The 27,396-nt window shown below is 40.4% G+C and overlaps 1 protein-coding gene across 4 annotated transcripts; it reads right to left on the reverse strand.

Moving 5' to 3' along the window:
- Positions 1 to 33: 33 nt before the first annotated feature.
- Positions 34 to 26,950, reverse strand: MLH3 (mutL homolog 3). Of its 4 annotated transcripts, XR_809497.4 has the most exons (14): positions 26,923 to 26,950; positions 21,964 to 25,306; positions 19,153 to 19,251; positions 18,375 to 18,460; positions 17,520 to 17,624; positions 16,052 to 16,124; positions 11,904 to 11,975; positions 10,421 to 10,532; positions 9,290 to 9,449; positions 5,034 to 5,057; positions 4,853 to 4,931; positions 2,545 to 2,696; positions 1,390 to 1,528; positions 34 to 1,266 (listed from the first exon to the last, which is right to left on the reverse strand). XR_809497.4 is itself a non-coding variant. In XM_010809605.4 (13 exons), exons 2-13 carry the CDS (start codon positions 25,241 to 25,243, stop codon positions 1,451 to 1,453), a joined length of 4,320 nt encoding a protein of 1,439 aa, XP_010807907.2. In that variant the 5' UTR covers positions 25,244 to 25,306; positions 26,923 to 26,950; the 3' UTR covers positions 34 to 1,450. The 4 variants fall into 4 exon arrangements, 3 of the variants coding, with proteins under 3 accessions (XP_010807907.2, XP_010807908.1, XP_010807909.2); XM_010809605.4 differs by having other exon boundaries at positions 34 to 1,528; XM_010809606.4 differs by having other exon boundaries at positions 34 to 1,528; positions 26,900 to 26,950.
- Positions 26,951 to 27,396: the final 446 nt, after the last annotated feature.

Consider the following 27,396-nt stretch of genomic DNA (forward strand, 5'->3'; position numbering starts at 1 on the left):
GGCAGGCAGATTCTTAACCACTGGACCACCAGAGAAGTCTGAAACTTTATTACTGATTTCAGTTTTGAGACTGTACAGACAATTCAGAATATTCATGAACTGGGTCAAGGTGATAAACGTGGGCTGAAAGAAATCATAGGATTCAGAATAACTAAACCGTGCATTTTGCTGGCATTTGAGCCACACTATGAAAAGCAAATGTTTTGTGAATCTCGTAGCTCTTTTACTGTCGGGGAGGGGGAGCAAACTGCTGATGCAACCTGGCCGAGGCTTCTTCGCTAAGGGCTCCTTTCTTTTCTGCCCCTGCCTTCTTGGGTTCTTGTTTGCCTGTATCCTCAGCCAGGGCAGCCTGGACTGCACCTTCAGTCCACAGGGAACAGTGCAGCCACAGCAGGAAAGCAGAGTTCCTTGGCTACGTCCATGTATTTGATGGTTAAGGCTTCCTCTACCGTTTTCCCTTTTACCTACTGGGTGGCTAACCAGACGGAGGCAACTGCAGAACTACATCCAAATCTTAAACCTGGCGTTCATGATCTTCCCCTTTTCATCCACTTGAATCTGTAATTTTATTACATCACCACAGGCTACAGCCCTCAGCAATACAGTTCCAACATTTTTAGATGTCAGGGGACCTGTTTCTAGAATTTTCATGTGATCAACAAGCATGTGACATAGGGAACTGACAGCTCCCTCGCAGGCAGATGGAGGCTGCAGAGCTGAGGGCCCGTGTCCACCTGAAGTGCAGCTCCAGCCACGGTGGGCTTGTGCCTGCCTGAAAAGGTCTTAAGGAGGCAATAAAACAAACAAGAAACCAGGAGCAGGGCTTTACAGTTTCTCTATTCCATCCTTGTCCTTGCTTCTCTTTATCAATTGCTTTTATCCTTAAAATCTAACTACAGGCCTGGTGGAAGACTGCCAGGCACATTTTTAACAAGCTTGGAGAAACTCTTTAAGGCAGAATGTGAAGCAGCAGCAGGGGGCAGTGGAGGAGGCCGGAAGGGAAGGGAGTTCAGCACCAGGTGATCACATGAGTGCAAATTATGAGGCTCAAAAAAGTGGCAAAACAAAACCAAAACCCTCATCCAACTACCCCCAAATTCTGCAAACAAACCAACCAGACAATCATACAATTAATCATTAAATTTTATCCCCTTTATAAATTACAAAATGTAGACATTAGAGGGCAACCTCCTGTGTCCATGGATGCTAATGAATGACCCGTCTTTAGGCTTGAAATCCATCTGGCTCCTCAACTGGAGGGATCACCTGCTCAGGGAAGATGGAGATGCTGATCAGGGCCCCAGGGCCATTCAGTCAAGACCCACCTGGTGCCTATTGCTCACACTCTCTGCTCAAAGGCCTACAGTCAGCATCCCTTGGGTTCCTTACAGACAGTAATTCTGCTCTCTTGGCAGCTCACAAGGAGGCATGGATGCCTGCAGGCCTTGCCCTACATCACATCCTTCTCCTTTCCAAAGAGATGCCAGGCTTGAGCCATTCTGCGAAGTTTAGCAAGATTGGGTTTAGTCTGTGGGCAGAAAGAGAATAACTCCAATTACCAGTATGAAAAGCCAAGGAACTTACAAGTATTTCCTAATTACGGCTATTCACATTAGTTTGGATTTCTAGTTTCTAGATTCAGAAAAAATTTTAGATTTCCTTAGGATAAGTGGGACTGAAAACTAAGTCTAGAGGCACATCTCTTCAGGAATGGGGACAAAACTTCTTTCATTTTTCCATTGTCATATGAAACAAAAAGTTCTCAATGGAGTAAAATGGACTAGATGAGTCAGAAAGCATTAGTACCTGAAAACTCCATGCAAGAAAAGACTTTACAGCCCTCAGCAGGAAAGGTAAGCAAAATAAAAGATTTTGGAAAGCGGACATTCCTATTATGCTCTCGTGTTCTGTTTCATTTAAGATTATAAGGATAGAAATGTTCTTTAATTTAAACCACTTGCCACTTTTATTGAATTATCCACATCATTGTTCCTGGACTGCTGAGTAATCAGGGCCAAAGCATAATGTGAAAATCTCCTAAGCTTGGTTCCTTGCCTGATCCTCAGATCATTACTCTAGAGATCCCTGGAGATGGCTACCATTTCCAACAAGTATTGGATTGGTCAAAAAGTTCATTTGGGGTTTTCTGTACGATGTTATGGAAAAACCCAAACGAACTTTTTGGCCAACCCGATACTATTAAGCAACTGGCTCTTCAGGCTACATTTGCCAGCAATGAATTTGCTGTGTTTTGGCCAACCTTCTGTGGTCCCAGAGAGAACTTCTCTATCTCAGAAAACCTAGAGCTGGTAGGCAACGGATGCTTCGGTCTGTACGTGTGTTAAGCTTAAAAAATGCGAAGGCATCATATGTATAATCAGATAGTTCTGCCTAAACTCCGTTTTGAATTTGAGCTAGAAGATGAAATGGTGAGATTTCCAAAAAAACTTCCAGTATTTTTCAAAACTCTTGTATCGGGGAAAGGATTAAGACAGATTACATTTGGATCACAGGAGCTAGTCTCCTGTTAAGTCATTTCTGTACCTGTTTTTCCTGCTCCAAGTGGTCGATGTTAGCTAATGGCAGCATAGAGGGCCTGCCATGAGCACACTGGAACGGCAGCTGGCACCAGGACAGCGCTTCAATAAGGCGGCAGCTCTCCTCGAAGCTCAGGCCATCGTTAAACTTAATGGCCCCTAAACAAAAGACAGACACACAGTATGGTGTGTGCGGTGGGAAACCCATGCTGGCCCTGGGTTAGAGCTAAATATCTGGGGAGAGACACATGGTTCCTAGGCTTCTTTCATGTGACTTTAATACTGCTTGAAATTGGCCTTTATGTCCATGGATGAAACTAAGGCTTCAGGACTGACTTGTCTCTCAGCTTTCCTAATGGAGTCAATTGTCTTTCTAATCCCTGCAACAGGCATTCCTTAACTTGTTAGGACTTTGCCTTCAGAGTTTTCTCAGAGAGGCAAGAGCAGTACTTTTGCCTACTTCTTAAGTTTGTGAAATCAAGGTCATCTTCCATCCAAAGCCAGTCTATCACCAAGATATGTTTCCCTATAATGTTCACTTTATTTGCTGATTTTTTGTTTCTGTCATAATCTTCTTACTCTAAACTCTCATACTGTCAGAAACTGCCTTTTCGCCTACAGTAATTTACTCAGTCAACAAATATTAAGTATCTACTCTGTGCTGGAGCTATGCCAGGCAGTGAATGAGATGGATGATCACCACCCCCACGAAGCTTACTCTCTAACAGGTGAGACAAACATTAAACAAACAGTTAAACAATAATTAAAATTATTAAGTACTATAAAATATAGAAAATCAAAGAATATATAACAGGAAGACCAAACCCGGTTTAGGAAGGCCAGGGAAGGATTTTGTGGCAAAATGATATTTAATCTGAGACCTTGGGTTAAGAAAAACACGGCTAATTGAAGAATGAGCAGAAGGGCATTTCAGACAGAGGAAAAAGGCCAGTGCAGAATTTAGCACACAAGACCAAGACAAAGAAGCCAGCTGCAATGTGAAGGGCAAAGTGGAGAGTAACGTGAGAAGCAGCTGAAGACCCCTGCAGGCCACAGTAGAGAGGAAGACGGTCATCGTCAGAGCAATGGGAGCCACTGTCCTGTCTTTTTAAGAAGAATGACACGCTCGGAGTCATGTTTCAAGAAGACTCCTCTGGGTGTTGTGGGAAGAAGAATGGCTTGAAGGGAAACCAGGATAGATATGGGAAGACTAAGTCAGAGGACTCAACAGGGGAAGAATCGTTGAGTCCTGGGAGGGGAGGCGGCAGTGGAAACAGATCGCATTAGACACGCTGAAGATACACTTTGCAGGTAGAGATGATCAAATTGGGGATGGAGTAGATACGAGGAGTAAAGATAGGATAAAGCCGGGAGGGGATCTATGGTGTTTGCAGGAGACAAACTAATGAGGGACTGAGGTTGTAAGGCCAGAAAAGACAGGAAGTGAAGAGAGGGGAAGGTTGATGGGGTACCGGGGGGAGATCAAATGGAGGGAGACAGTGTCTGGAGTGGAGACCCCTGAGGTCAAATGAGAGTTGCAGGGGATTCATGTCCCTAAAGTAAGTTCCTGCAACACCGTTTTCTCTATTTTATCATATTACCCTACTCAAGACCCCTCAGTGATTCCTGCCTTCTGTATAAGGTCTAAAGGTTTTGTTGTGACCTTCTAGGATTCTACGCTTCCTCACTAGCCTAACTTCCTGGTATTCTTTGCTGCTCCTCATATAACCGATTTGCTTCTGCCTTTGGATCTCTGCACAGGCTGTTTCCTCCTCTGTACTAAACCTTCCCTTCCTCTGAATCCATGTCCTTCATCTCACTCAAAACTTGACTCAAAGTGCATCTCCTCTAGGAGTTACTCCTCTACTCACATAAGTCAGTCTGCATTATGGCCCACTATATATGTTGGTATTTTGCTTTGTGGGCTTCCCTGGTGGCTCAGTAGTAAAGAATCTACCTGTCAATGCAGGAGACATGGGTTTAACCCCTCAGTCAGGAAGATCCCCTAGAGAAGGAAATGGAAACCCACTCTGGTATTCTTGCCTGGGAAATCCCATGGACAGAGGAGCCTGGCAGGCTATAGTCCACAGGGTCACAAAGAGTTGGACATGATTTAGTGACTAATCAACAACAACAACAAATTTTGCTTTGTAAAAATAATTTTCTAGGGTTCATTTTTAATGTATTGTTTCTTGATCTAAGTTGTACCTTTCAAGAGGCAGATGATAATCATGCCTTCTACTTTCATAACTGTTGAACCCTGCCAGGGCTTAGCATGCAAAGGCACTCAATAGCTGGTGTGTTGAGAGTCTTACCATGGCAGGCTTGGGATGCCAACACCTTCTGGACAGTCAGTGGCAAAGTCCCTTGGATGCCTCCTGTGGTCTGGAGTAGCTAATGCATAAACACATCTATTAATGGAAAAGCCAGTGGAACAATGGAGCCTTCTGTGTGCGGTGCCTCTGTGTGGAACCCCAAAATAAGAGTAAAGCTTACCTCCACTTGTTCTCGAATAAACTCCTACAAAGAGAAAAGGACAACAGACATGAATCTGTTGCTATGTTATAACTGCCCTTTGATAATTTACAAAATATCCCAATTTCCTTCTTTAAAAATATGCCTCTTAAAGAAAAAAGCTCCAGCAATATAGCACTTAGATACAAATAATGTATCTGTGGTAAGGCACTTTGAATATGAAATACCAAAGACAACTGAAAGAACTCTTACTGAGTAGAGAATATATTTAGCTACTGAAGCTTTCTCCAGAGATAGCTCATAAATTCATGAAGTTATGTAACTGGCAGCCTAATGACTTGACTAGATATCAGGGAGGTTTCTCGCTGCGAGCTTGTCTGTTTGTATTTATTATCTTGGCTAGAACACGTTTAACATGGCATATAAACAGAATACACAACAGCCATCAACACACCTGTGCACTCAGTATAACACTTGCTTTGATATCAGAAACATAAGTAGTTAGTTCCCACAGGCATTTTTTTGTGTGCAATAAGTCCCTACAGGTCAAAAAGCTTACTCTTTGAGGCATTTTGCTGGGAAATTTCTTCTCCTTTGCATATCTCTGTCCCTAGGGTAGCCTTTGCAGTAAGAATATCCCTGCAGATGTTAATATTTATGAAAGGACTAAAGAAATTTAAAGCAGACACTATTTCATGTTACTAATTTGTTTAACCTCTGGAGGTTAAAAACTGTTTTGTGATATGGCACATTTAATAATTTCTTTATAAGAAAACACAGGATTTCTTTACTCCTAGAAATGTATAAATTAGCTTCCTGGGAATCCCCTGGTGGTCCAGTGGTTAGGATTCAGTGCTTTCACTCCTGGGGCTTGGGTTCAATCCCTGGTTGGGGAACTAGGACCCCACAAGCCAAGTAGTACAGCAAAAAACAAAAACAAAAACAAAAAATTAGCTTCCCAAGATTATAACATGATAGATTCTTTTTAAACCAGACTCAGAAAATTCTCTTGCCTCTCTCATTTAGACACTAGGACACCATACTTATAAATGAGCTGCTGCTGCTGCTGCTGCTGCGTCGCTTTAGTCATGTCCGACTCTGTGTGACCCCACAGACGGCAGCCCACCAGGCTGCCCGGTCCCTGGGATTCTCCAGGTAAGAACACTGGAGTGGGTTGCCATTTCCTCCTCCAATGCATGAAAGTGAAACGTGAAAGTGAAGTCACTCAGCCGTGTCGGACTCTAGCGACCCCATGGACTGCAGCCTACCAGGCTCCTGCAAAAGTACTGGAGTGGGGTGCCATTGCCTTCTCCATATAAATGAGCAGTTACCAAAAACTAGGAGGGTAGATATTATATATTTTTTAAAAGCCATGCATTTTCCCAAACAAACCTAAACAGATCTCATTATACCTGACCCACTAACAAAATTTAGTGTGGTTACAGATCAAATCCTAACTTTGCTATTCTCTCTTTTGCTTATCTATCTGGGAGTTGTAAAACATTAGTAAGCCTGGGGAAGAGGAAATGGATCTTACCCTCTATTCATTTCATATTTCAGTAGTTCAATTAATGCTAGATAACTTGAATAATATTTAAAAGGCACATTCATTAAGCTGGAGGGTCGAACTTTATAGAAAGATGTCTTAGTTTGATCCTTCAACTGCTAGGATCCAAGTAACTACCTCTTCTTCAAGATGCCAGAACTTTTCCTGCTTCTTTCAGAATCGACAAAATCTCTCCTGATCAGCCTGACTTAACATAATCAAGATTTGCTGAAACCATAAGCCCTGTTTCAGTCTGAGGTAAACTTCTTACCAGTCGTCTTTGAAGTCACTTTAGGGAAAGTTTTTATTATAATTTTCTCGTTAAATACTTAAGGATTGAATTACAATAAAAGATTTGAGCAGATCCTATCTGTTGGATTTAAGACAGTTTGGAAGAGAAGCCTTGGCGAAAATAAGCCATGGAGGGAGAAAGGGGCCCCTGCTGAAAGCCAGGCAGAGGTGGTCTGATCAAAGGGCGATTCTGGGAAGGCTCAAGTCAAGGTGATCCCACAGCTGGCCCGTCAGCTGCCTCTTCCTCTCAAATGTCTTCTCACGCTTAGCCGACACACCTGCTCAAGTCTCTCCTGTCCGACAAGAAACAAAAATCTTTCCTCCACGGGTGTCCTGCCCCATACTTCCTGACACCCCATCCCTTTTGCTGTTGCCCCATCTCTTCTGTACATTGCCAGAGTCCTTGGGAGAGCGGCCTCCATAGCTCCCCCTTCCCCTCACTCCTGCCCACCCTTAAGAATGGGTTCCTCAAGGCAGGCAGTGTCCCCCGAAGCCAAGTCCAACTTCTCAGGCTTTACTCTCTGGCCACTGTTGACCATTCCCTTCTTGCTGAAAACTTCCCTTGGTGGTGGCAGTATTACTTTCCCCTGGTTTTCCTCCTCCTCTCACCAAGTATTTTCAGCCATCCTTTACCGTCTCTTCTTTTTAGCGCTAGCGTTCCGGACTGTTGCCAAAACATATACACCCTGAATGCTGGTGTTCCACAGGCCCTGCACTTTGCTCTCTTTTTCTTCTTCATATTCTCCTGGAACAATCTCACGTCCTTTAGATGCTTTTCCAGCTTCTGATATTATCAAAATATAAACAGTTGACCATCACAGGAGTTGAACAATGCAGGAGTTAGGAGCACCAGCTCTCTTCATGGGAGAAAATCCTTGTATAACTTTACAGTCAGCCCTCCACAGACGCACCTCCACATCTGGGAACTCAACCAACCGACCGCAGATCCTGCAGTAGGGTAGGGTGTATTTTTCTAAAAGAATCTGTGTATCTGTGGACCTGCACAGTTCAAACCCATGCTGTTCAAGGGCCATATAACTCTACAGTGTTAACTCCCAAACAGATACTACAGCCCGAATTCTTTCCCAAGTGCTGGATCTGGCCTGTCTATCCACGGCGCACCTTCATCTGAAGGCTCGTAGTCTAACTCCTCAGCCAAGGGTACTCTCCTCCTCCATTCCCTTTTTTTGTCAAAAGCACCATCCCTCCAGTCGACCAAGCGAGAACCCTCAGAATCATGACTTATCTTTTCTCCTCTTTCTCTTTTGCATTCTCTGGATTACCAGGTCCTCTCGATGCTGCCTTCCAGATTACGTTTCATATACGTCTCTCTTCTCCGCTCCCATCGCTACTGGCTTAAGTCAAAGCTTCATCCTGTCCTACTGGCCCTAGCCCCTCAGGTGCTCTCCATCTCAAATCTTTCCTATATCCGTCTATCCCACAGTTCACCCACTAAATCTGTCTTCTACCTTTTGTTTTCAGATGTTCTTACTACAGTAATTCAGGTGTCTGGAAAAAATGATAGACTTGAGTTGATATGGATTTGCCTGTGTTCCAAACTGAAAGAGCTAAAGAAGCAATTAAGAAATCACAATGAATTAAAAAAAAAGGACACCATGAAAAAAGGACAGGTGGGAGAAGAGGGCTGGAAGATAAAAGGTGGTGATTTTATGTACAGTTTACGAAGAGAACAGAAGAACAAATTACTGTTAGTTACGTATGCAAGTTAAAATTCCCCTTCTAAACCAGGAGAGGGGAAAACAAGAGAAATAAAGGAAACTTTAATAGAAAACAGGAAAGAAAAGACAACAAATACAAAATAAATCATGTTTGTTTTAAAAAAAAACACGTATTTAAAGTGCAATGCTAAAGTATACTTTACTCTTCTTCACTGGCTGCCTACAGGATACAATGCAAACTATTTAGCTGAATATGCTGAATCCCTTGATGAGTTGGCCTTGACCACCTATCTAGGCTCATCTTGGCCCACCACTATCCTGTGTATATCTTAATACAAGCCATGTGTATTGGTAGCTCCCTAAGCACAGGATCTGCTTCAAGTCTCTGATATCTGTCTAGAATGACCTCCACTCTTCTATACTTGGCAGGCTCCCACTGTTCTACAAGACTTTTCCTAAAACAAATAAAAAAAGGCTTTTCTTTTGATAGTTTCCTTGACCTCCACTCTCCTGGGCACAGTAAATATTCTGTATTGCCATAACACTTTTGAACATACCTCTGCTGGCCAAATTTCACTGCAGTATAATTTAAATATCCTTCCTCACCTTGAGCTAATTCATCTTTGAATCTCTGGAACCTGGCAGACAGCAGGTATTTCATAAATGCTTGTTGAATAAAAGATGAATATAGAGAATTTCTAAACAAAGGAGGAGGTTATTAGCAAGCATCCGTTTTCTCAGCATCTGCAGCTGTGTCTCACCTCCACAATGCCCTTGGTCACAGTAGATCTTCCTCTTCGAAGTTCACTTGCTTCTCTTTCTACAAAACAGAGTGGTACTTTTCCTATGAGGACCAGTGAATCACTGGTGTCTGGAAATACAATTTCAAGGCCCAGATCTTCCAGATTTTTGTGGTAACACCTAAAGAGAACCTCAAATGTAAAACAGCTACTTCATTCACATTTCAGCATTGGTTCCAAATACTTGATAGTTTCTCAAAAGCTGCCATGAGCTTTAAAACTTGCACTGTTTTCCTCACACTTGTGTTTGTTTAGGATTTTATTATCAAATTTCCTTTTTGAATTATAGTAACCTTTATTTTTTCCCCTCTCTTCCACTGAATCAATTTGCTTCTGTGTCTTATTCCTGAATTTTTATTCTCCGCTGAGGGATTGCTAACTACTCCTTGCTGGCACTTAAAGAAGTCTGGCACAAATAAAAGGGCTGAGAATGTTTTGAATCAGCACTAAAGCAGGGAGGTAATTAACAGCCCCAGGAACTGAGAAGTTCTGATTAACGGGATGTAAATAAATGGATCTGCCTCTAATATAAATTATGCCCCAGAGAAAAAGCTTTATTGGCAGTCTCATATTCCCCATATTAAATAAATTTAGAGACAATTCTCTCTTTTTCATTTCCAATAATCTATGCCGCCCCAAAGTAGGAAAATGCCCTACCTTATGACTCATTATATGATTTGCCCCTTCCTTGGGGCCTGGGGTTTTACTTTCTTCCCAGTATGATTATGGTGATGAAAACTAAGAATCTAGAATGCACCAAGGCAAAGCAGAATGGAAGCAATTATTGCAGTAACTTTGCTTTCAGAAACAGCACAACATAAATACTGACTGTTCCAAGGAATGGTAAGAGTACTCTAAGCCAACTTCTGGAAAGAATTACCAGGGAAACTATATCCTTTACTCAACAGCTGTGATATAGCAGAAAGAATAGCATTTGGAGTCAGACAACCTGCCTGTGAGTGCCTGTTCCATCACTTAATATTTGCTATGACCAACCTCATCTGAGAAAAGGAACGATAGTTATGTTTATACCTCACAGAATTAGTGTGAGGATGCACCTTAGCTACATCACATCCTCATGATGGTACTAACCGTAAGAGTCTCCTTTGTTCTTCTGTCACTGTTATCTCTAGTGGAGGACTTACAATGGAAGACAGTAATTTTTTTCGACCAAAGCCTTGTGGCTGTTGCTTTTCATAGGAATCTATTGGGAGAAAGATGAACAGGTTAAGAGCAAGAAGTTGAAGTCTTCCAGATTCAGATAAAAATGAAGATTCAGTCATGGGGTTATTATAGTACTTAGCAGCATGTTCAATGTTCAGTTTTACGCTCTGAATTTCCATTATTAAAGTCAAACTAGTAAATATCTAGTTTGTCTACTCATTTTAGCAGTATTTTCTTAAATAAAAAATATAAGACTTAAATCTCACATTCAAATGAACAATGCAGTGATTCGGTAGGCAGTCAACAAATGTGGTTTCAATAACAGAGGTTGACTAATATTGGGGAAGATCCCCTGGAGGAGGGCATGGCAACCCACTCTAGTATTCTTGCCTGGAGAATCTCATGGTTAAAGGAGCCTGGCAAGCTACAGTACATAGGGTTGAAAAGAGTTGGACACAACTGAGCGACTAAGCACAGCACAGCACACACAACCCAAGGCTCAAGAAGGCACCTCCTTTCCTTCAGAAGGATTGCCCAGTCTCTGATGAGAATTACTACTATTCTCAAATGGTCCAGGGCCTACAGCAAGTGAGTTTTTCTAACACTGCTTTTACTCTATCTTTCCCAACTCTTAGGTCTTCATTTTCTAAGGAAAAGTGAAAAGCGACATCATTGCCATTCCAGTCCATGAAATACCTCCCAAGTCTTCACCCATTTGGTTATTACTTGACCCCAGGAGTAACGATTTCCTGGGTATTTTACATCATCTTGGGGACACACAGCCGCATGATGAAAATGGGTAGCAAAAATTAAAAAGCACATATTGACTCTGGAAGAATACGTAGCAAATTAGTGATGCAGGTTGCCTTTGGGGAGAGAAACTAGGTGCAATGAAGGACAAGGGTAGAAAAGAAACCTTATTTTATTCCCTTTTTGTACCTTTCAGACTGGAACCTGTTCAATTATACTACCTATTCAAAAACAAATTAAATTTTAAAATAGAAACAAAATATATTGGGCCTTCTGAGCTGCTGGTGGTCTCTGCCTAATGAACTGTGAAGATAAACCACAATCACATGGGCATGCGGAGGGGCATATCTTTGTACTGAATGTTGTAATAAAGTAGCCTAATCTTTAGGGCTGATGGTAAGTATATGGCAAATATGCCTTTGACCATGTAAGTAAGATCCACAGGTTTCAATTAGTAAAGTGAACTACTACATTCTCTTAATTGTAAAAGTTACTCCAATAGGCTTCAGCTTCATTTTTTTAGGTTTTTTTTTTTTTTTTCATTTTTTTTTAAACGTACAATTCATCTTTTTCACCACAGTCACCATTAGGCAAACCCTTTCAGGTACATTAATTCTGCTGGGGAGTCTTGAATCTTTCCTAGGCCTCAGCAGATCCTTACCAATGATCAGCTGCTCCAATCGGATGCGCTCGTGGGCAGCGTGCTGGTCCACCAAGACTAGCAGGTTTCCACCTAGAAGACCAGCAAGCACCACTGGGTTTCAAATTCTCAGGTCAAGATTAAGATAATCATGTTGTGTCGAGGGAGGAAAGGTTAATCCAAACTATTTAACAACATGAGCATAAGAGAAGCATACAAACTATGTAGCAACAACTGCTGCTTTTCTTTCCCAAAAAGTATTATGGGAAAAACTAAAATGTATCTCTGATGAGAAACTCTTTGGTTCATTAGTATTTCATTTCTAAAATATGTGTGAATTTAATGTTTAAATACTGACTTTGCTTTTTTAATTCAAATTTGATACAGTGAAGGATCATTAAACTACATATTTTTTAATCAGCTGACCTTGATTTGCAAGCTACTCCAGAACCCATGAAGAGTGTAATTCTACTATACTTTAGATCAGAGGTCAGCGATTTCTTTTCTGTGAAAGGCTAGACAGTAAATATTTTAGGCTTTTGGGACACGTGGTTTCTGACACAACTATTCAAATATTCATTCTGAACCAAAGTGGCCATAGACGATCTGTGAATGTTGTAGCTGTGATGCAATAAATGTTATAGACACTGAAATATTACCTCATATAATTTTTTAAAATTTATTTATTTTAATTGGAGGATAATTACTTTACAATACTGTGATGGCCTCTGCCATACATCAACATGAATTGGCCATAGAATTTCATATAATTTTAATGTGTTAAAAAATATAACTCTTCCTTTGCTTTTTTTCAACTAGTTAAAAATGTAGTACACCTGAAACTAATGTAACACCGTAAATTAACTACATGTCAATTAAAAAAAATAAACAACATTCTTATCGCTCTGGATGTTACAGAAATAACTGTCTGGATCTGGCCCCAGGCCACAGTGTGCCTTGCTTTAGACTCAGGCTTCACAAACTTTGAAGAGTAGACAAATCACCTGGGGATCTTACTAAGAGGCAGATTCTGATTCAGTAGGTTAGGAATGGGACACGAGATTGTGCAAGTCTAACAAACTCCCATGTGATGTCATTTACTGACCTTGATTTTGAGTAGCTAGGCTTTAAACTCTCAAGTACATCAGAGGAAACAGATTGTCCTGACCCCAAAGCCAAACCTACAGGGAAATCCTTTTCTCACTGACAGGAGGACTGATCTCGATGAGATTAGTACATCATTTTACCTTGTAATTTTATTACTTTTGGCCAAAGGGCTGACATTTATTGTTACTGATTATACTGAAATAAGAGTTCTCCTCTTGAATTTGATCAAACGAGATAATGTCTGTTTTTCCTGTTTCTACTAAGATAAAAAAACTGTTTCTATGACACCATCAAATTCATGGCATAAGAGCTTCAGACTTAAAAAAAAAGATTATGTAATTTTTCTGACAGCATTTTCCACCACATAACAGGCCCCCAAATGCTGAATTTTAAGCTCCTTTGAGGATAGGAGGAGTTGCAGCTGGTTGTAATGAATACTGAACATGCTATGCTGTATTGGGCAAAACAATGGAATAAATAATAAATTATGAGGGAGTAACCTCAAACTCAAAACTACAACCAGTGTAAATTACCAAAAGTCAAGAACTCTAAGAAATCAATCCTGCACCTCACTCTGGAGGGAAGACTTATAGTCTACAAAATGTTCATGACATTTTCCATTCCTTGAATGAAGCAGAATATATGAAAAGTAATTTACTTGTGTCAGAGCTATATTTTTGATATTTCAAAATAACAGAATAGAAGCTTCATAAGGACAAGGATTTTTGTCTGTTATATTCCCAGCATGTACAACAGCACCAAGCACATCATAGGCACTCAGTAAATATTTACAGAATAAATAAATGAACCCTTATTCTTTAGAGTATCATAATTATAGGTGAAAACATGCAATAAAAATGCCATTATATGGCATTAATTTAACTATAATTTAAAACAATTCTATGTCCATTACAAAAATTAGTGCAAATATTAAAATAAAATTAAGACAATTATAGGAATACATTGCTTTTGGTATTGATGAGCAATAAAAACTCATTTTGATTAAAAAATTTTTTTTAATCTAATACATACTCCTTGGTGGTAGCCAATCAACATAGTAATCAATTCTCTTGGAACTGCAAGAGACATTTAAATATCTGGAGATTTGGTGGCTATACCCATTTCAGGTGCCACGGTAGAGATTTTGGTATTAAACAACAAAGAATTTCAGGTAATCAAATATTTAGAAACAGTAAGACTACTAGATTTTGACATTTACTAATGCTACATTTATGACAATAATGATAATTTTTGGTTACTTTACCTCTGGTCTATGATGATATTTATCAAATAAATTTATACTGTAACAAGATAAAAGAGAACATTTTGAAAAGCAAAGAGAATGAACCACTTTCAAACTTTAGAAGCTCTCTCCTGCAGGCCTACCTATCAGATGCCAACTCCTGCAGGGGTGCTCAGGACTCTCAGGCACTCAGGCCTTTTCCAGAACCTGACAGGATCTAGCATTCCTTGTAAATAGCTCAAAGCTCTCCCAGTTTAAAAAAAAAAAAAAAAGCTTTCACCCTCCCTAGTCTCTCTTCCATGTCACAGATTTCGGAGTCTCTGCTAGAGGTGTAATATCCAACCACATTCCTGATACATTCTTGAACATTTCAAAGGTATTTCAGACCAAACTCATGATTTTCACCCTCCTTGCCTGCTTCTTCTTCAACCTGGTCCTGTAGCATCATCCAGCTAGAGGTCAGAAAACCAGGAGTCTTCTTTGATATCCCTTCCCTATGTCCAACCCATCACCGAGTCCTACTGACTTATCTCCTAAATATCTTTCTTTCCAGGCCACCTCCCCATCATTCCTTAGATACTGCAACATCCTCCTAACACTCTCTCTGCAGCTACTAGGTCTCCACCTCCACACCTGCTCCACGCTCCACACTATATAGCCAGAGCAGTATTTTCAAAATGCAAATGTGGGGTCTTCCCTGGTGGCCCAGTGGTTAAGAATCCACCTACCAATGCAGGGGACAGGGATTCGATCCCTGGTCGGGGAATAAGATCCCACATGCCATGGGGCAACTAAGCCTGCAAGTCCCAACAAGAAAAGTCTGTTCATGGCAATGAAAACCCAGCACAGCTGGGGAAAAAAAAAAAGCGAATGTGATGTGACACGTGCCACTGTGAAAACAAACAATAAAAAATAAAACAAAAAGCCTTCAATTGTTTCCTATTGGTACTGGGATGAAGACAATGCCTGTCAATGGTCTTTAAGATCTGGCTGTGACCTACATGTCTAGCCCATCTCCCTGCTCTCACACAAGGAAGGGCTTGCCCTGCTTCCTCTCACTGAAGGAGCAGGAAGCACGAATTGCATGTTATTCCCTCTGCCCAGAACACTTTTCCCTCCCTTCTTTACCTAGTTAACTTATACTTCAGATCTCTCTTTACCAACAGAACCCTCTCTGACCTCCTCACTAAATCAAATCTCCTAGTACAGGTTCTCACAGCATCTTGTTTCTCTCCTCCATAACACTAGAGTTAAAACATTAATGTTTGTGTAACTTGCATGTATATTGTGTCCCACCATTGTGTCTCTAGCAGAGTCCCTCACATGCAGTAGGTACTCAATCAATATCTGTTGAATGAGTTAATGTTATTATTTACAAATTATTATTGTTTTATTAAAGCAGGTCACCAAGAGGTTATATGTTAACTCTTCATAAACCTAACAGAGTTCATCATATTAACTTTCTATTATTATAAAGCAATCGTATTAAAACATTATTAAAAATTTAGAGAATATAAAATATTTTAAAGAGTAAAAGATGAAATTTCCCCTTTGCCCATTTCTATTCTCACTCCCAAGGTAACCATTCTTAATAATTTAACATGTATCATACACACACACACACACACACACACATGTCTATGTGTATGTACATAAAACTACATGTACTTAAAACTATTGTTTCATAATATATTTTCATAATTTAGATTGGTTTTCCCTAATCTGGCCAAATCATTGAAACTGTATCATGTATAAAAAATAACCTTAAAAGGAGACTGTCAGAAGACCAGCTGGTCACTAAGACTAAGCCCATTCTTACCTGCCTCACCATTCTCTTCAGTCTTAGTGCTCATTAAACAGGCAATAAACTTGTTATCCACTTGCTGGAGAACCTGCCATACATTCAAGTAAGTGGAACAATACTAATTATAAGTTAACAATGGCTTATCTGCATAGAGAGAGACAAAATTGCACTTAATTTAAAGTTGTTTGCGTTATAACATTCATATCTAAGACTGAGGAGAGGTGCGGATGAACCTGCAGGAGTTCGAGGTCATCATTAGGAAGGATAAAGAATAGACATGTAGAGCAAGTAGAAGACAAAAGGAAAGACTACAAGGGAACAGACTGAAGCAACTCATAGGGTTATGTTAATAAAACTTCAGAGTAGACTTGAAATGTTCCCAACAGAAGGACTCTTAATAACAAGTAATATGACCAGAGAATTATTAATATGACCAGAGACTGCCAACAAATAGGGCTGAAAAAAATTTGGAAAATGTATGCAAAAAAATGTATACAAAAAGTGGAAACCATTTTTGTAGGAGCTGGTACATTAAGGCAGTAAGTTAACAGCCACTGGTGGCTGGAGACCTTGGTGGCTGCCCTCTACCTAGATCAGTCTCAGCTTCTAATTTGTTTCCATACCGAAAATAAGAAGATGAGGACAGCCTGAGTGGTGTAGAGAGAGGGCAAACTAGAAAAAGGGTCCCTTGTGTTAACTTCTCAATCTGGGATCTCCTAAGCCATGTCATTTGTAGCCTCATACAATAGAGGGCCATTTAAAAACGGGCATCATTGCACATTTAAGGACAATGTCTCTACATTACTTAAGTAAGTAAGTGTTAGTTGCTCAGTTGTGTCCAACTCTGCAACCTATGGATTATAGCCCACCAGGCTCCTCTGTCCATGGAATTCTCCAGGCATGAATACTGGAGTGGGTTTCCATTCCCTTCTCCAGGGAATTCTCCAAACCCAGGGATGAAACCCAGGTCTCCTGCATTGCAAGCAGATTGTTTACCATCTGAGCCACCAGGAAAGCCCAAATTTATGTCAACTACATTACTTAGTTGACTTATAAATTGTCAGTATAGAAAGTCAATATATAATCCTTGAAACTGTGTGCCTGAATCCATAATTCATCACTCCAAACTTGCTCACCCCACTAAGGATGTTTTTTTTTTTTGGTAATTGATGGCATCACCGACTCAAGGGACATGAGTCTGGGCAAACTCTATGACACAGTAAAGGACAGGGTAGCCTGGCATGCTGTAGTCCATGGGGTTGCAAAGAGTTGAACATGACTTAGCAACTGAACAATAGCAATTATAATTAGTCCTTTGCTTTTTCTTCTGATGATAAAAGTTTTAGTACGATTAAAAAGAACACATGTGCCTTGATCAGGGTGGTCTATATCATTAAGTAAATCCAATTTCACATGAGTTAGCCTAGCTTAGGCTATATATATAATATATATATATTAATGAGATTTCAAAGGCAACCTTTACCTGCATTGAGTGAATCATTTCTTTGGTGAAACGATAAGGATACAAGATGTTGTGAATTTTAACTGCTAGGCTCTCAGCTTGGCCGCTGCTTACGTCAACAGCAACCTAGAAAGACCCAGAACAAATGTCATTTACGTTGTAATCTTTTATGTCTGCAGAACTGTTTTACCAAAGATTTCAAAGTGCTTTAATAACATTCATTTTCACAGAACCTATTAGAGGTGGGTTGAATTCAGGGAACTTATAAAAATTCAAAGGGCTCTATGAATTTTTACTCTTGAATAATAATTTTTGTTTATACACAAAATTACTGACAAAAGCCCAGTTCTTTCAGAATAACAATTTGCCTGTGCTTCATAAGCATGTCCTTAAAGACATCTTAACTGATCAATCAGTAACAAATGCTCATCCGCTCTGCACCCTCATTACAACACACAAAGCGCACTGTATGATCACCCACTGAGGAGAGGATGCATACTCAGGTTCAATGATGAAGATTCGGGTACAAAGCAGAAGACTCACCGCTTTATCTAATGATAACAGTTTTTATTACCATCACCCTAAGTACTTGGCCAAAGCTGCAAGTCAGGGTTTCTGAGAGTGGTAAACACATTCACTATTCACACACTGATGACACGGGTCTAAAGTATCATCCAAAGTGACCAAGCTTCCAAACTGCTACGAATTCTGATTCTTCCTCTCTATGTTAAATATTAATTTCCAAATACATTATTTGGAAACATGCTCACTTTCCCTTCATAATTACAAATCAATATAGTCATTCATGCCCACCCCCAATTTAAATGAAATTCAAATTTTAAAATAACATGCAAAGAATAAGTGCTGCAGACCTACCTCTGGATAACGGGCAAATACTGGATTGTCCCATTCTGAGAACAAAGATTGAAGTGATTCAGGACCAAAGGCATCGTCCCCAGTAGCTAGAGCAAAAGGGGACAAGGAAAGTTGGCATCAAGAGCCTCAGGGAAGAGGGCGCATGGTGTGTCACGCTTGGTGCAGTGCGGCCTCAAGACCAAAGATCAGACACCGTGTTCCCATATTCTGCACATGTGAAGTGATGGCTGTATCTCTAAATTGTTTTTATCTGTTATTTCTTAAACTAGGGTTGATGACTATTCTTCTGGCATTATAGCTTTTTCTATAAACTATTTTCAAGAGATATTTCAGAATATAAGTCCACAAGAAACTGGTTCAAATTAGTAGCCCCACTTTTTTAGGTAAAAATATACCTTATCTATTTTTAGAAACAACGAAAACAAAAATGATAAATGCAGTTTTTTTTTGAAGATAAGAATTTTGCTTATATAAAACTACTGCAATATGGAGTCAATGCCAATATTTGAAAATAAGAAACATTTTTCTCAATCACAAGACACCACAGACTGTGCCTAATCAACCAGCATTGACCTCGTCTGGAAAAGTAATTTCTGATCTAAATGCATGCACTGAATTAACTTAGTTCTGCTGTGAAACAGGACCACAGGGAGTTCCTGGTTCCAGGAAGGCACAGCTGGCACTGATCAAGCTCAGCAACACAGCCCTGCTTTGTTTTCTCTGAGCTGGTGGCACAGTATGTACTGGGTGTTCCGGCGATCTCTGTTAATGCCCCTACCTCTGTTATTCTGTCTCATCACAGTCCTCTCTTCCCGAGCTCTAGGAAGGAAAGGAAGAACAAGGTCGCTTCTAAAGGGATGACACCTGTACTGAGATCCTAAATATAAAAAAGAAAAAAACTAGACATTTGAACTCAAAATATACACTATTAAAATAATGGTTTCCTAAAATCTCTTTCTGTACCAACTGAATTAAGACATAAGGCAGACTAGTAAACACTAGATTGAGTCAGAAGTTTTTTAAATGAAATTATTCTGCTAATTTAGGAATCTCCCCTAGCGCTTAGTCCTACTACCCATCTATACCAGACAGAATGAAGACCTAGAAAAGATCCCCCAATGGACACACTCTTTTTCGCAAGACGTATGTGTCTATCATAGCATTTACCTCATCCTATTAGTACGTTTGGATGGTTGTCCTCCCTAATAGTCTGGACCATTGAAAGCAAAGCCAGTCAATATGCAACGCAGCAGCCCCAAGCATGGTGTGGATCACAAATGAGTGAATAAATAAAGAGACAAATGAATGAAAAATTTTCAGTTTAAATTCCAATGTCCAGTAAGATGTTGCCCAAATTCTGCCCTCCTCTCTGAGGATGATCAAATTTGAGTTTTAGAGACAATGTCGAATTTGACAGTTTCAAACAGGAGTAAAACATGATGAAACTATTATTTCAAAAAGATAAATCTGTTGGACAAAAAATGGAGAGAGATTAACTAAGAATGATAAAAGTGTGAGGTGAAATAAAGTTGTGTCCCTGTCAATAGAAAGGACAGAGTTGAAGACATTTTAAAGAAAAATAACTACCAGGGCTGGAGACTTGACAACCACTCCTTAAAATTACCTTTGTAGAGCCTTTCTTCTGTGCAGTTAAATCTACCTCTTAACAGTTCATCTCATGTAACCTTTTACATGAGGCTCAACCATGTCCTAAATGTTCTGCTACACACCAGCCATTTGCAGAATGGCAGCCAACCCTCACCCCACCTCTGAATGAAGGGTGCTTAGAAGCCATTTTTCTTGGAACTAGCTCCTAGATCCCAAATACTTAGTTTTTCATTATGAATCTCTGACTTAACATGACTCTCAAAGGTTCACTACAAGACATGCTAATCCAGAAATTAAGTAGGCTGAAGCATTTTAGACATGTAGATTTATTTAACAGGAACAGATGTTCATGTTCAGTATAGCCAGCCAAGATTTCCTCCTTTTGTTTTAGAAACAACCATCTCAGTTCAATAATATCCAGTTATTTTTTGTCACCATATCAGAAGAAATTGTATTTCAGAAAGATGACGTGCCAGTGCCTTAGATTTACCTTTGATTAGCATTCAGTATAAATCAGGACACAAAACTACATACGCTGAAAAACACGTGTCTTTAAGAGCCACGTGATAGTCTCAGGAGCAGTACTGAAGAAAAAGATTTTTTTCTATTTAGTACTTTGAAAGTTACTACAATGATTACTTTTTTTCACAAGGGAAAAAAACTGGAAACCACTGAAAAATAAAAGTCTTATTTAACCTTAAATGAATCAGAGCCTCCTGCTAGAGATATTTATCCTAGGGAGAAATGATAAGTTAATTTGGAACTACCTTCATACAATTTACATTCTTTTGCAACATTCAAGGCTTAATACAGATGAACATTTAATGTTTATCCTTCTGATGCAAAACCAAGATTACTGCCAGATGGAAATCAGTTTTACCATCTCCCAACATCTGGCTCTCAACACGCTGCCAAAATAATGTCACTTTTAATGTAGACTGAGACCTGGGAACTCAGAGTCCTAGCCTAGGCTCTGATGTGGCCTTGTGGTCTGATCTAAAAGCCACATTATTGTTTTTCTGAATAACGGCCGCTTATACAGACCAAGATTATTAGCATATACATTATAATAAAGTACATTTGAAAAGTATGATTATAAAAATACATACTTAACCTATATTCCAAAAAATTTATGGTCAAGTCCTTTTTTTTTTAAAGTTTATAAATATACTACTGTACTGAGCCATAGATTTTACTGGGAAGTCTAGGATGACTACAAGAATCATTCTAGTTCTTTACCTGGGAGAGGTGCAGAGAACAACTTCCAGAAAAATACCACACTGGCATTGCAGGTGCTTTTAAAGACAAATTCCTTAGAGTGGCATGTTTGGAAGAGAGGGAAAGTGGGAAGGGAAACACTGTGAAGTGAAAGTCACTCAGTCGTGTCTGACTCTTTGAGACCCCATGGATTGTCCATGGAATTCTCCGGCCAGAATACTGGAGTGGGTAACCTTTCCCTTCTCCAGGGGATCTTCCCAACCCAGGGATCAAACCCAGGTCTCCTGCATTGCAGGCAGATTCTTTACCAGCTGAGCCACAAGGGAAGCCCAGGAATACCGAGTGGATAGCCTATCCCTTCTCCAGCAGATCTTCCTGACCCAGGAATTGAACTGGGGTCTCCTGCACTGCAGGCAGATTCTTTACCAGCTGAGCTACCAGGGAAGTCCCCAGGGAAACACTGCAACTCTTCTCAACTATCAATAGCACCATTTTCATTAAACACTGTCTCATCCTCTTGTACACAAATACACCCATAGATAAATATACTTACAGTTCCATTCTATATCATTCTTTCATTGTAATTTTATGTTTAAATACTATTGGACCTAGAGAGTTTTCATATATAATAAAACACATTCTATAATTAAACTTCAAAATGTTCTATCTGCTGATACAATCTCTTTGAATAATAACTATCTTACTCCTCAGCCATTATTTCCACCTTCAAAAGCATTCATGCCAGTGAATGCCATATACTTACCATTCTCCAGTAGAACATCCACAGCCATAGTTGTCAGGTCTTTAGTACAAGCAGCCTGAACATCCTCAGTAGGAGCAGTGAATGTGCTAAGTCCTGTTAGTTTGTTGATGTAAACCATTCTTCCCAGAGTTACATCAAAATGCTGCTGCCAATCCAAAGAACATATGTTGGACTCTTCATTTTCAGAACAAGTTCTTGCTATGGATTCCTCACTCTGAAAACAAGTTCCATTTTGGTCAGCTGTGGAATCTTCCACGCGACTCATTAACATTCTACTCAGAGAGTCAGGACTTCCAATCTGTTGTTTTGAAGCTATAAGAATATCTGAATCCTTACTGATAACTGTAGCATGGTCATAGGGCAGTACCAAAGGATTTTCTGGTATCTTCTCAGTGGTATTGTTGTTAGAATATGTTTCACTGTCTTTACTGAAGAGATTACCTTGTGTGACAGAGTCTGACATTGGGATACTGTCACTTTCTGGGTTTTTATGCTCATTTTTAAATAACTTACAAGAATCTAGGGTTAACCCACTGGACAAGTCACCATCTTTCCTACTGGAATCTAATTGTAGCAATTCATTAAAATGATTCACATCCATCCTTTGAGTCTCTCTTTCGGAACCCTTCAATCTGGATAATTTAGAGGCTAGTGATTCAGGTGACTTCTCAACATCCAAAAATTTACTGTTAAAATGAGGTAACTCCTGTAGAGTTACAGTGCTTTCTGTTAAGCAAAGCATCTGTTGTTCCAAACAATCATCTTCCTTGGAGAATGGAAGCTTTTCTGAAGAAAACATGTGATTTACTGGTTGACAACTACCATAGGAATCATTATATTTCATAGTAGTGATTTCACAGATGTCAGAGTTGTCTAAGTGGTTTTTGTCTTTCCATGGAATGTCAGCTTCAACCTGAGGACTGAGATTGGTAGTGATTTCTAAAGTATTATTTTCCTCCACTTCAGTATTCAGAGGATTTTTAACCTTCCCATATTGCCTCTTAAACTTCTCTAAAGATCCTAGTTGTGAGCTTAAGCTTAGCTTCTTATGAGGTATGGGTTCGGCAGGACCAATCAACTTGTCTGTTTTCTTACTACCATCTGAAACATGTCCACCCCAAGAAAAAGAGGATGTGTTAGGTAATAAGCCACCTGTGTGTGATTTTTTACCACTTTCCTGAAAAATAGCAAAATTTTTACAGGCTGCTGTATGTTTGTTCTCTAGCTCATAACTTCGATTTGTGCTGTACAGACTTTTGTTGGGTAGTTCAGCAAATTCTTTACTTAAAGTGCTGGTTAAATCTTTGCTGTTGGGAGTCTCAACTGAATGGTGTGTTCTATTTCTAAATGTTTCTTTGGCACTCACAGGACCAGGTTGAGCATAACTTTTAAATAAATGTTCTGTTTCAGTTAATTTAGTTTGCTCATTCTGTACCACATGAGTTATGAAGCCAGTGGAACATAATTTAACTTGTCCATAACGAAAAACATTTATTCTTCCACAAGTACTAGGTTTTTTTCTTTTCTCTTCCTCTCTCTGAGCACTAGGTTCTCCTGATAATGCTGTCTCAAAAGACAGAGGTTGGCAATCCATTTCAGTAGCATCTTTAAATCTCTCTGGTTGATTCTGAATTCTGTTATTTTCCAGGATGTTGGCAGCCATGCTATTAACAGTAGTACTTACTTTCTGTATTTCTAGATCTTCTCCACTCCCCTCAAAGTGATATAATGTCTGAAAAGGGCTTCCAAACATTTCTGAAGTGGTTCCACATGGATTTTCTGAAGAGTTATGTTCCAAGCAAGATTTTTTATGTTTCTTATTTTCTCCCAATTCTGATGCTCCAGCTGTCTCTTGTTCTAGGTTCCTTGACTGTGAGCAAGCACTGTCTTCATTTTGCAAAGATGACTCTGCCATTTTACAATGGGCTGGCCCATCAGATTTGTAAGTGTACAAAAATGAATCATTTGTCTTTTTTCTGATAGCTTCTGAATCCCTAGAATTTTGTGTGCTTATGTTTTCTACAGGAGCTTTTCTTTTCACAGCTTTTGACTGCAAATTGAACATCTCGTAGGAATCCAAAATATTATTACATGCTTCTTGGAAACTGACCTGCCCACACTTCTCATCAGAGGACACTTGCTTCTGAAGACTGGCACTAAACAAGCTAAAATCATTATCTTCACTAAATTCCTTAATGTCTTCACTTGATAATTCCACAAATAATTTTTCTTTCTTTAAAAACGTTTTTACTCCTTCCTGAATGCAAATCAAAAGAGTATCCCAGTTCTGAAACTCAATCAGGGTTTTTGCTGGCTCCAGGCATACGTCATACTCACAGAACTGGCACTGCACATTGATTACATAGATACCATGGAGTTCCGGGTTAGACCGAGGCCGAGGATTTGAATTCACTTGCCTACTGGCAGAACCACTCTTTGGTTTGCATATAATACTTTCTTTCCTTAATAAAAAGTCAATGAGTTTATGCAACTTTGTCCTTAAAACTAACCTCTTGTTCACAAACAAAAACTGCATATTCTTATTATAATGTGCTTCGGAGCTGATAAAGCCAGTAAGCTCAAACTCCTTATATTTAAAATTTATTTCTCTTAACTTTTGGGACTTACCCAGTCCATAAATTTGACAAAATCGGGAACATATGTCTTTGGTTTTAGGGAGTTGAAGAACCATGGAACCAGAAACATCATTTCTCAAAGAGAAAGAAATGGTAGGGTGCATGAGTGACAGAGCTTCTATCCTCTGCCTAACCTTCTCAAACTCCAGTCTAGGATCCATGCATTTCCTCCTAACAGGTAACTGATAAAACAGATTATATACAGTGACTGTCGTCCCGGCACTTGGTCGAGTTAAGTCAGCTTCACAAGCTTTCAGGGCTTTCCCATTCTGAAACAGTTTCACAAATGTTTTCATCGACTTGTTTTTCTTGGATGAAATTTCCACAGCACTGGCCATATCAGCTATACTGGCCAACGCCTCCCCCCGGAAACCATAAAACCTTGGGTTCTCCAAGTCCTGTATGGAGTTGCATTTACTGGTGAAATAACGATTTCCCACCTTGTCTACATCATCACTCCCCATCCCAAATCCATTGTCTATCACTTGAACTTGAAAGGTTTCCATGTTCACCCTGACAGCCACACACTTTGCTTCAGCATCAATACTGTTCAGGGCAAGCTCCTCAACACATTGGCCTAAGGAGCATACAGCCAAACCAGAACGCAATCTAGCTTGTACTTCAGCTGACAAGCATTTGATCATGGCAGGTAGAAAGCTGGTAAGAATGCCAGGCAGTGGTTCCCTTTTCTGACTGGAAATAATTGCCTAGGGGAGGAAAACAAAACACACACACACACAATTAAAGCTTCAGAGTTACATGGCATCAACCATTTCTCTCAGGCATTATAAAGAAATATTTGAGGTAAGTGAAATCTCTTATTAACAAAACAAAAATTATACTTCTGATCTCTAGGCAGATCAAACAGCTCAGATTTGGCACAGCAGATTTAACATCCAAAACAGTATTCATAATTTCATAATTTTTACTGCTCCTAAATCCCAAATGCCCTAAGTGAAATCATAATCACACTTGAAGTTGACCCCTAATGTGTTCAAACTGCCAATCACTTCACCAAAAACAGATGCCTAATTTCCGGTAAGAAACATTAACTAGAAATCATTCATGAAAAAAATGTCCAAGCTAGTTTCATAACATTTATCCATTACACAATAACCATGACTTTTAGAAAAACATTACAATGAAGTGTTAAGACATTGTACTAATTAGGGTGAAGGAAGAGGAGGAAATGAAATCAAATTATTATATCAAGGAGCGATAATTATTATAATAATTACTATTGGTTGAATGTAGTTATCTCAGGGGAAAGAGACTAAGAATGGGAACGGGTAGGGCAGGAAAATTCCTTTGCCTTTTAAGCCTTTATCATTTGATTTTTAAATATTGTACATGTATTACTAAGTTTTCAGAAGGCCCTTACCTATTACCACTTATGATTTATTATTTTGTATTAATACTCTTCTGGACTTTACAGATGGCTCCAAACTACCTCAGCAATAATAATGATGGCAAGTGAAGTGAAGTTGCTCAGTCATACCTGACTCTGCGACCCCATGGACTGAGCCTACCAGGCTCCTCTGTCCATGGGATTTTCCAGGCAAGAGTACTGGAGTGGGGTGCTATTTCCTTCTCCAGGGGATCTTCCCGACCCAGGGATGGAACCCAGGTCTCCCACACTGTAGGCAGACGCTTTACCGTCTGAGCCACCAGGGAAGTTACAATGATGGCAAGGGGATCTTTAGACTTTTTCTTGCAACTAAAAATGACAGTTCAATGAAAGGTCCCCTCCCTTCATAGCCGAGAGCAGCATGGGCTGGACCGTCTCAAGAGTAGTAGGGCTTGTTGATCAAACTTGGGGAAAATCAGAGCTCCAATTGCAGATCTGACGGTTTCTAAGATAATGTACTTTGCAGCCGGCAAAAAACGAGAGGTCAAGATTTAGTACCTATTCCTACTGGTACCCAAAACTCAACGATTTCCGATTTCCTGATTACGGGGCTTTCGGGGTTCCTGTGACAAGTGGGACGATTTGATCCGGGTTCAGAGCTGAGAAAGCTTGCAGGAAGAGCAGGGCCGCGTCCGCACCCCACCCCACCCACCGCGGCCGTAAGACTCAAGCTCCACCCCCGCGCCCTCCCGGCTGGCAACCGGAAACCCCGGCCTGGCCCGCCCAGGTTCGGGCGCCCGGCCGAAGGTAGGCCGGGAGACGTCCTAGGCCTCCTCGCGCGGCGGTCCGTAAGGCTGGCCCGCAGCGGTCGCCAAGGCCCTTCGAGTGGTAGACGAGCTCCTAGAATCGTCCTCTGGTCGCGTGCTTTACCCCAAGTCACCTGGAATCGTACCTCCCCAACTCCCTGATACCAACCGCCTCGGACGCCGGGCGCGCGCTCGGTGGCTGGTGAGGCTCGTACACGTGAGGCTCGTGCACGCGCGAGCCCGCGAGCATGCGCTTCTGAGGCGCCGCGCGGAGGACGCCCTCCAGTCCGTGACACCTCGATGCGCATGCGCGCCAGTTGTCGTCGGCTTGGTAACGCGTGTCCCCGGGTCTCTTCTCTCTGGTACCCGGAAGTTTCCAGTCTTTACCCCGTTTTATCATGGTGTGAAAAGATGTTTCTAGCAATTTTTACTCGTTTTTCCCTTTTCCCCTTTCTCATTTCTGCTGTGTGCGTACTACCGTTTAATTCAACCGAGGCTTCCTAGGTGCTGCAGCAGTAAACAATTCGCTTGCCAATGCAGGAGGTGAAGGTTTGATCCCTGGGTAGTGAAGAGCCCCTGGAGGAGGGCATGGCAACCTACTCCAGTATCCTTGCCTAGAAAATCCCATAGACAGAGGAGCCTG

This window comes from Bos taurus, chromosome 10, assembly GCF_002263795.3.
Source record: "Bos taurus isolate L1 Dominette 01449 registration number 42190680 breed Hereford chromosome 10, ARS-UCD2.0, whole genome shotgun sequence".
Taxonomy (NCBI): Eukaryota; Metazoa; Chordata; class Mammalia; order Artiodactyla; family Bovidae; genus Bos; species Bos taurus.